Below are 10,660 nucleotides of genomic sequence, written 5' to 3'. Positions count from 1 at the left end.
GACCCAAAATGTCAGCAGTGCTGAGGCTGGGAAACCCTAACGTACACAACAAAAGGAAGGTGAGGACTCAACCACGCCAGACGGCAGCTGCCTCCTCATCAGCACCTCCTCCACACTCACCCTGAACACAGCCACAGTGAAGGAAACTTCACAGCACCGACACCCCAGTTACATACCTTCTTTGGCACTTTGGGGGCTACCAGTATAGAATCATCAGGAATCTGTAGTTACACCTATTTTGTGACCCCAGTAATTAGACCTTTTGGGTTATGTTCTTATTTTCACACAAATGACAGGTAAGGTTTTTTTAGAAAATAAATGTGGTATCTATTCCCATATAGAGGTTATCCCTATGATTCACAATAATGTTTTAACTTTTAAAAGAATTAAACAGTTCTATTTGCAGCGGTGTAACAAATTTTAATTCAAAATAGACACTCTGAAAACAATAGGTAAAAAAAAAAATAATGTTCAACAAGCTCTCTTTGAATTTACAAGAGTATACCAACAATCACAAACCAGTTTCACAACTGCCTCAAATATGAACATTATAGCAATTACATGCAAGTATTATATTTTTTAAAATCCACATAGTAACATTATGTTTCTCAGAGGCTGTCACATCCTCCAAATATTTCTACCTAAAGATAGAGTGAAGGGGTTCCTCTGCTGTGCACCACCAGAAATATGACTTACCATCTAAACTGGCTGGTCTCCATCACTGGTTCTGGTGCTTTAAGTTTTAATATCGTGTGGGAAAAAAATGAGGTTTAACATCCACAGGACAGTGACGACAATGGAGATTCTTTAACAATATGCCATCCCATCCACCCGGACACAGCTTCCAGCCTAAACCAGCTAGAGAAAAGCCCGTTTCTCCACTAAACATGACCTTCAGAAAATGTGGTCAAAGACTTACTGTACCAACCATGGAGACTGAGATCTCAGTCTGTAAACTTCGCCATGTCCCCTGAAACCCTATGCTGAAATTTAAGTTAGTTTCCACACTCAGGGGCAATAATCTTATTCCTGAGTATCACAGACCTTCCCTTTCACTAGTTTATGAGTAGTTAAGTTAGGAGAAGAGTTTTGGGGTGTATTCTTTCAATGTTTATTCTAAAGGCACTAAAAATTTATTGTTTTACCTCTGAACGGAGAAATGACTTAGCATATCAAAAGAAAGGGAAAATCTACACTGAAAAATATTTCTGCATCTACAGAATAAATTTATTTGTAAAATAACTCTTGATGAGCTACATACCAGCATACCAGATGTCAAATTCAGTCTACTTTTAACAAATAAAAACATTTGATTTTCTATGAGTTATGGTTAAAAAAAAAAAACAGCTATTAGGATAAACCTAAAAAAATACAGATCTAAATTATAATCTATAAGCAAAGATCTTACAAAGAAGTCAGCGTAAGTTAATGCAGTGCATCCTCAGGGAGCCTTATACATACATCACAGGGTTTGTACCCACGTCTCTGAACACTCACTGTACCATCTGCTGCTACAGGGAAAGCTGAAGGAGATCGATGCTTCCACTCGCAGTTAAATCAAGTATTCTGAAAAAGGCTGAAATGTCCTTAATGAAAAAGCAAATTATTTATAGATTTCAGTTTCCTATCATACGATACTGACACTAGTGGGAAAACAAGGCGTGCATGAAATATCAAAAGATTTCATTTACATGACAGAGAAAAAAACCTGAAAACAACTGTTCTGTTACAAATCAAACTGCAGGAAACAATAGATGTGAAATAACTACTGGCTTCCTGGTAACAGGGGTCTCTCCAGCACCTGAAGTAACTCTGCAGAGCAGCACAGTGACCACTGAGGTTGATTCCCCAACACAGTGAGGACAACACTGTGAAATTTCAACTGAAAAAAATCTACCTACTACTTTAGAGTTACTTTTTTTTTTTTTTGCAAGTTTTATGGTTCATATTCAAAGTTCAATCTATGTTTCACATTTTTAAGTTCAGACATATCAAAGCCTAAAAGTACAGAAGGCTTGTGATTTTTTATTGCTTTCATGCAAATATACCTTCTTTTTCCAAAAAATGAAGCCACATCAATTTTCCACACCCAAAAGAGTGAGGACAACAGTTCTATTTCCTTTTTACTAGGATATGGTTTCTTATGGAAATAATCTTTAAGAAATTGCTTCTTTTCTTCATAAGAACGGCCTTCATATTTTTTAGGATCTAATGCTAAAATCTGAAGAGTCTCGTCCTTGACAATAGGTCCCTCTGTTCTGCTTTCATTCCTTTGTCTTTTAAAAGGCACAACACTCGTCACCTTTTCTGGACCCGGGGCTGCATCGGCATTTAGGATGGGAGGCTGCTCCTCCCCATGCCGCTGGTCTTCGGCCCCTAAGTGGCCGTCAGGCAGCTTTCTCTTAACAGAAAAACTGGAATCATGCATCACTTCACCACTGACTAAAAGCAGTTCACTGTTGTGAATAAAACCCGGCTGGGCCTGCAGGTCTGAGCTGCTGTCCTTGGGAGCACTTCTGCAGCGCACCAAATGGACGGCGATGGCAGCCAGGGTCATATTTCCCGTGTAGACCCCACAGCAGTGGATGCACTTGAAGGCGGGAGACTTCAGGACCGTGTGGACTGTGGGCATGATGTGGTGCCTCTCCTTCAAATGCAGCTCATAGGCCTCAGTTGTCACAAAGGGGCCAAAGCAAAAGGGGCAGGTGGACACTCGCTTGCCGGTGCTCCCGGGGGTGCCCTCAGCCTGAGGCCTCACCTTCACATACACAGGCACCAGTGACTTGGAGTGTATCCCAGCCAGGATTGCCAAGTAGACTTCCCGCTCCCCAAGCTTCTCCTTTGGCAATATGGTGATGAAATCAAGGTGGGGAAAGAGCAGGTTGCCATTGGCATCGACATCTAATTGAAAACCTCTGTTGCTATAATCCATAGGCAACTTCTTCTTCCCCAGGTGCCTATTCCTGCTGTGCTCTGAAAGACCTTTGATATCATGGAAGGTGCATGGACAGAACAAGCACCCCAAGCCATGCATCAGCAAGTGGTGTATAAGCTCTTCCTCAGAGACCAAGCACTTACAAGACAGACATCGCACCGTTTTCTCTCTCATCCACTTTAGAAATGGTGCACACGCTGCCAGTTTTTCAGGCTCAAGTTTCTCACCAGACTTGGACTCGCTGTGCTTATGCGCTACCTCCATGTGGACCTGGTAGACGTTGGACGGAAAGAGCTCGTTGCAGACAGGGCAGGTCTTCCACTGCTTGGCCTGTCTGAGCACCTGGTTTGTGTCTGCTGCAGAGGAGGAGGCCTGAACAAACACGCTCTGAGCAGCATTCACCAGCACTGGAGGAGAGGGCATGCCAGGCATGGAACCGGCCATTGGTGCAGCTGCACCTGACGGCAGGAGCTGGATGGGCATCTGGGGCGGAGCAACAGTCGCCAGGCCTCCAGGGGGAACCGGCAGAGTGACAGACACGGGGGCCAGCGTGTAGGTTGGAATCCCATTCACTTGTTTCCCTGTAGGGATGAGCTGTCTGAGAATAGAGCCTGATGTCAGGAAGGTGGTGTTCTGCGAAGCACCAGGTCTCACTGGCTGATTCACAGGCAGAATGTTGGTGCCCACAGTCTGGTTGAGTTGCAAGACCCCAGGCCTCACTGGCTGGCCCACAGGAAGAACTCCCGACACAACAGGCTGACTAAGCTGCAGAACACCAGAATTCACACCCTGGTTTACAGGCACAACAGCTGAGGAGGAGACTGTCTGGTTGGGAGAAAGAAGCCCAGACGGGACCACCTGGCCTGCAGAGATAACCCTCAATGGGGCTGTCTGGCCTGGGGGAAGAACCCGTGACGGAGCTGTCTGGCCCACAGGGAGAACTCCTGACTGGACCATCTGGCCAGTAGGAAGAACCCCAGAAGTTGCTGTTTGCCCAGGGATAACCCCTGCAGGAGTCATCTGGCCTGCAGGAAGGACTCCAGACGGGACCGCCCGACTCACAGAAAGCACCCCTGGCGAGACAGCCTGCAGGACCCCAGGGGTGACAGAGGGGCTCACAGGAAGAACACCAGGCCCAACAGGTCTGTTTATGGGTCCCACAGGCTGGGTGAGGGGTAAAACCCCAGGGCGAACAGTCTGATTTATGGGGAGGACACTAGTTCCAACAGACTTATTGACAGGTCCGACTGGCTGACTCAAGGGCAACACAGGAGGATTCACAGACTGATGAAGTGGAACCCCGTGAGAAAGAAAGACGGGCTGAGGTGCTGGGGGCTGCAGGGTGAGGCTGTTCTGGCCCACAGGCAGAGGGCTGGAGACCAGAGTCATGTGGGATTGGCCAGCAGCAGGGGGGGAATGAGTGAGGCTTCCAGGGGCACCCTGGGCCACAGTCACTGGCTGTCCTGTGGCTGGGCTTGGACTGTTCTGTGGCAAAGCAAGATGGAAGCAAGGAGGCTGTGCTGGAGCGCTTGGAGCACTGCCATTTGCTGGTGCAGCCAAATGTGCTGCTGGTTTTGGAGCAATGTGCGTTTGCTTCAAGAGTCCAGTCCTCTTAATATGTTCTGAAATCACAGATCTAAGCTTATTCTCCAAATCTCTGTGTATGTCTGATGTCAAAATGTGATACATTAACGCATCCTGGCTGCTGGCATTGGCGTTGCACTTTTTACAGTAATATTTGTCAGGTGGTGGGATCTTCTCTATAGAAACAGTATCGTTAGTTTTCGGTTGCTCACCCATTTCCTCAGTTCTTAAGCCAAAGTAGGAGTTAATTAAGTAGTGAAAATGGGCTACCAGCACATGCTTCTTCATGCTGTAGTACAAAGTGTTTGAAAAGTTACATTTTAGACATGTGAAACTTATCACATCGCTCCTAGATGATTTAGTTTCACCTAAAATATTCACTGTGTAGTTCTGGACTTTCCGGACAGGCGCATGGAACATTCTGAAGTGCCTTCCCACAACTTTGGGCTGAGATGCAAATACACAGTTTGGGCAAGGGATCACCAGCTCTTGGTCAATTTCATCTTCATGGTAACGATGTAAATGATTCTTGAATGAAGTAAGCACCTTTGTAGAGTATTTACAGAGGCCACAACAGTATGGCTTTGTTCGATATCTCTGTTAAAAGAAAAGAAAGCCTTAAGCATAATTGAATAAACTGTCAGATGCTAACCTTCCACAGTCCCTGAGGACTTGATCCCTTTTCTTCTAATGTGCTAGGCATTTAACCTGACTTAATGTTTTCTAACCCAGGGGTTGGCAAACTTTTTCTGTGAAGGGCCAAAGAGTGATTATGTTAGGACTGTGGGCCATACAGTACAGTCTCTGTGGCAACTACTCAGCACTGCCATTGTTGTACAAAAGTCCCCAAAATAATTTGTAATTTATATTCCAATAAAACTTTATTTACAAACACCAATTTGAATTTCATATACTTTCCACATGTCACAAAATAGTATTGTCATTTTTTTCTTAAACATTTAAAAGCCTAACAACTACTCCTAGCTCATGGCTCACGGGCTAATTCATACAAATATAGGATTTGGCTCACAACTCATAGTTTGCTGACCCCTGTTCTAAGTCATCCACTAAAACCACAAATATAATTACTTAGTCCTGTATTCTGAATTATTAATAACAGCATCAATTTTAAAAGCTTCATTAATTTTCTACAAAAGAAAGTTATTTTCTCCCCCTCATCCCATTTCTCTTAATTCCAATGTTGTTTTTGCTCCAAATTCTAAAACCTCTGGAATTTATCCATAACTAACCTAGCTTTCAAAATGTTAAACCCATCATTACTATCTTTCTACTTCCTCTATTTCTAGAGAAGGTAGGAGCCAAATGGACAGTGTTTGGCCCATGCAGGTACCCAATAAACTATCTGATAAACAGTAAAGAAAGTGAGACTAAGCCTAAACTCACACTATGGATGACCCTAAGATAAGGGTAAGGCCACAGAACACAACACTGACCATATGGGATTTCTATTTAAAGCACATTTTGGGAAATTTAACAAGTTCGGGGCCTAAAAGCATATTCATACAACAGGATGCAATCTGTTCTAACATCTAGTAAGACTTGCTGGTTTGCAATAACTTGAGAGCACAGTGAAATCTTTGGTCTCATGACAGAGTCTTGAGAACCCAGAGCTGGTGAAACACAAAACACCTGCTCCCCAGTTCCACAAACAAGGAAGCTAAGACCTAGCTTCATCTAAAGCCCCAGAGCTGGCTGTGGTACTACCACAGTGATCAAGGGTTAATTCTCATCCTTTCCTAAATCTGTGTGCTCATTATCACTCTCTCTCTCTCACACACACACACACACACACACACACTCTTCCATTCTTCAGTTTTTTGTTTTTTTTGACAGAGTCTCACTCTGTTACTGAGGCTGGAGTGCAGTGGCGTGATCTCAGCTCACTGCAACCTACGCCATCCTGGTTCAAGCGATTCTCCTGCCTCAGCCTCCTGAGTAACTGGAGTTACATTACGAGATATTTTAAGAATTCGGATGAGAAAAATCAATGGGGCTTGCTATTCATGAAGTCAAGATCTGCTAAATGAGGCATCCTGTAGTAGCCACAAGCTGTGCTCAGGTGGAGGAGAACTAAATCACAGTGGTTTCAAGGAACCGTGCATCTCATGGTAGAGAGGAGAGTGTCAGGTCAGAGACTGAAAAATGGGTCTCAACAAACCTCTACAAAAAATAAAAATAAAAATGCTTATCTGGGCATGGTGGCATGCACCTGTAGTCTCAGCTACTCAGGAGGCTGAAGTGGAAAGACACTTTGAACCCAGGAGGTCAAGGCTGCAGTGAGCTAAGACTACGCCACTGGACTCCAGCCCAGGCAACACTGAGACCCTGTCCCCCCAAAAAAAAAAAAAATTCTGACAACGACTAATTACTGAAATACCTTAAAGCCCAAATTCCCAAGGCCAGCATGACTTTGACCACAGAAGCTGGTGAGAGGGGACAGCCAAGTCAAGTCTGGGATGAGCTGAGTCTGATACCGAGGAAGGTGCTAACAACTGGTGGCAGAAAAGGTGTCCCAGAAAACACTTTAATGAGAATTCAGCAGTATGGCTCATGTTTCAGCCTGAATTTGCTTAAAAGTTTGAGGTTTCTAATTACTTAAAATGTTCCTTGATTCAGAGGTCTACATTTTTATTTCAGTTTCTGAAACCAGGATGTACATTCACTGTATGCACTTAATGTAGTGGCATTTTGTTTTACTCAGAACAATTATTAAATCAAACGTCCTTCTTACAGCAATGATATCTTATAATCAAGGACAAACAACAGTTTCACTGTATCAACTCTGCACACAGAACAGAGCATCAGTAACCCTGCCTGACCACATACTATACTTGGTTTCTTGCTACTTCTCTGAAAGGTTGCATTATTCCTCCTCCCCATTCACTCACCAGCAACCCCAATACATGTGATGTTCTTTAGACCACATTTACATTCACTGCTCACTTTTGAGGAAACATGAAAAACAAATGCAAAAAATACATACCACTTTCTTTCCAGAAGGTTCCCAGAGAGAAACATCTCCCCATGATGTGTTATGAAAGTATTTCTCTCCTGGATCAAAGCCTTTAAGGTCCTTTTAAAAAGGGAGAAAAAAAAGATTATGTAAATTCAGAAGATAAAGAAATATTTAATTAGAACCTGATGAGATTATAAGGCCGGGCATAGTGGTTCATGCTTGTAATCCCAGCACTTTGGGAGGTTGAGGGTGGATCACTTGAGGCCAGGAGGTCGAGACCAGCCTGGCCAACATGGCGAAACTCCATCTCTACCAAAAAATACAAAAATTAGCTGGGCATGGTGGCACATGCCTGTACTCCAAGCTACTCGGGAGGCTGAGGCAGGAGAACTGCTTGAACCCGGGAGGTGGAGGTTGCAGTGAGCTGCACTCAAGCCTGGGAGACAGAGTAGGACACCATCGAAAAAGAAAAGAAGAAAGAAAGAGAGAGAGAGACAGAAAGAGGGAGAGGGGAGAGGGGAGGAGAGAAGAGAGGGGAGAGAGGAGAGAGTGAGAGAGAGAAAAAAGAGAGAAAGAGAGAAAAAAGAAAGAGAAAGAGAAAGAGAAAAGAGAGGAAGGAAGGAAGGAAAAAGAATGAACCTGATGACATTACTTGGTACCTAAGAAATCTACAGGGGAAAAGAGAAATGAAAGTATAGTCATCCCTCGGTATCCATAGGGGACTGGTTCCAGAACCACCTGGAGGCACCAAATCCAAGACTGCTCAAGTCTCTTATGTTAATCGTGCAGTTACTTGCATGTAACCTATGCACATCTTCCTACTTACCTTGTTTAGAGAACAATGACAAGAAAACAAGTCTGTACATGTTCAGTACAGATGCAACCATGCATTTTCTCTCCCAAATATTTTCAACAGACAGTTGGTTTAATCAACAGATGCAGAACCCCTGGATAACAGAGGACAGACTATAAAGCTCTCAGCAAGTTTTGATGGAGTACCCTTTAAGTATGAAATCTGAGGAAAAGGTTGAAATAATCCAAGTCAAAATTACAGATTCATAAGAAATAAACAGAGGAGACCTCCCAACAAATAACTATCTACATCCTTTATGTGTACGCAAAGCCTAAACGTAAGGATTCTAAAACCCATGTAGCTTCATGAGTACATATAAAGAAACAAAAAAGTACTTCAAAGTAAAAGAATCTTCATCTGGGTTGGTTCCAAGTCTTTGCTATTGTGAATAGTGCTGCAATAAACATACGTGTGCATGTATCTTCATAGTAGCATGATTTATAACTCGTCATTTACATTAGGTATTTCTCCTAATGCTATCCCTCCCCCTGCCCCCCACCCCATGACAGGCCCGAGTGTGTGATGTTCCCTGCCCTGTGTCCAAGTGTTCTCACTGTTCAATTCCCATCTGTGAGTGAGAACATGCAGTGTTTGGTTTTCTGTCCTTGCAACAGTTTGCTCAGAATGATGGTTTCCAGCTTCATCCATGTCCCTGCAAAGGACATGAACTCATCCTTTTTTATGGCTGCATAGCATTGGTACATGTATACATATGCAACAAACCTGCACGTTGTGCACATGTACCCTAGAACTTAAAGTATAATTTAAAAAAAAAAAAAAAAGAATCTTCATCTTGAACACCATCTTTTTAAACTATACCTTACCGCTATTGTTCAATCCATTTGTCTTAGGGAATGAAAGAAAAGTGTATTTTTTTTCTTACTCTTTAAATACCTTTCAAAGCAGTTAAACAAAGATCTAGAACGTATAGAGGGTTTTTTTCTCAGATGGAATCAGTCATTTTTCACTCAAAAAGTTACACTTGCTAGAGTGAGAAAATTATGCAAAAGACCTATAGGGTAGACAAGGGTATCAGGAAAACCTCACAATCAGCTGAAAGAGGCAGTAGTGTGAGAAACACACTGCGTATTGGTAACTCTCAGGGGCAGGTGAACATGGAGAGAAGAGGAGCACGCAGGTCCCAGAAAGGGGTCCAGAGGCCAGAAATGCATGAGCCGAGACCTCCCACAGCAGCAGCATCCTCAGAGCAGGGGTTCAACGGCTGACTTCCAAAGCCTGCTGGCAGCAGGTAGGGAAGGGAGGAAAGGTAGAAGGCAGGCCTCCACCTTACATGCAGGTAAAATGGCCTAAGACAAAATAATTACAAGCTCCACAGAACAGTAATCTACCTCATCCTTTTTTAATCATCACTAATTCAATCCTCAAATATTTCCTTTTGGACTCTGGGAACCCAACCATGAATAAGACAGATGGGATCCCAACCTCACAGAGTTTCACAATTGAGAAACACAGATATTTTGTAAAATTTTTTTTCACAAGAAACTACTGTCTTTCATGGGTGGTAGGTGCTATGAATAATGACTGTGAAGTGGTAAAGGAGTATAAAGCAGAGAGCTCCAACTGTGTCTGCCTGACCTGACGTGGGCGGGGGGGGCAGGGGCTGGGGTGGCTAACATGACAGGGAGGGAACAGGAGAGAGAGAAACAACAAGGCCTGGGGCAGAATCCTGATTAAGTGCAGGGCAGCAGAGGGTTTTAAATAAAACTGTATCAAAAAGTGAAAATCAGACACTAAGTGAGAAGGTGTACAAGAAAAACATTTTCCATTTCTAAAATTTTAAAGTCCATGTGGCCCAAGATTACTTTTCTTCTTTTTCTCTGAGTTGAAAGAAGTAAAAATCTACTCCTGTTTTGCTCTCAGCTACTTCCCAAAGCGTGTAGAAAGTGTAGTCATACAAAACACTTTCTTTACCTGTGCAGCATAGCTCACTTATTTAAAAGTGCAGACTGTATTAAGAAGTGAGCATAAAGACGTATCAAGTCCATAATCGCGTGGTATGGACAGCCCTGTGAGGTAACAGTGCATTCAGAATTAGCTCACGAAGCCAACTTCAGAACCTACAGAAAAGTATAAGTACAAATGCTCAAAGACAAATGAGACAAATGCTCAAAGAATGGGCCCATCCTCACAGGCCCTTTAGGGGAGGGGTCATGACAAAAGCACCAGGAGCACCTGGATGTTGTAACATTTGAGCATCAGAAAGACAAATGGCTGTAGAGACCCAAACACACGAAGTCACAGGAGATCCACAGAAGTGCTCAAGAAAGTCAGAAAAAAAGGCATTTCACGA

At 43.4% G+C, this 10,660-nt stretch overlaps 1 protein-coding gene across 1 annotated transcript in view; it reads right to left on the bottom strand.

Moving 5' to 3' along the window:
* Positions 1 to 394: 394 nt before the first annotated feature.
* The window catches only part of ADNP2 (ADNP homeobox 2), a 31,622-nt gene continuing 21,356 nt past the window's right edge, over positions 395 to 10,660 (bottom strand). The window contains exons 3-4 of the mRNA XM_034943429.3: positions 7,524 to 7,613; positions 395 to 5,116 (exon numbers count right to left, since the gene is read on the bottom strand). Coding sequence (XP_034799320.1) covers positions 1,937 to 5,116; positions 7,524 to 7,613 — 3,270 coding nt within the window. The 3' untranslated portion in view covers positions 395 to 1,936. The remainder of the gene's footprint in view (positions 5,117 to 7,523; positions 7,614 to 10,660) is intronic.

This window comes from Pan paniscus, chromosome 17 (assembly GCF_029289425.2).
Source record: "Pan paniscus chromosome 17, NHGRI_mPanPan1-v2.0_pri, whole genome shotgun sequence".
Classification (NCBI taxonomy): domain Eukaryota; kingdom Metazoa; phylum Chordata; class Mammalia; order Primates; family Hominidae; genus Pan; species Pan paniscus.
The sequence above is the reverse complement of the archived record's forward strand: the minus strand, read 5'-3'. Positions and strand labels throughout refer to the sequence as shown.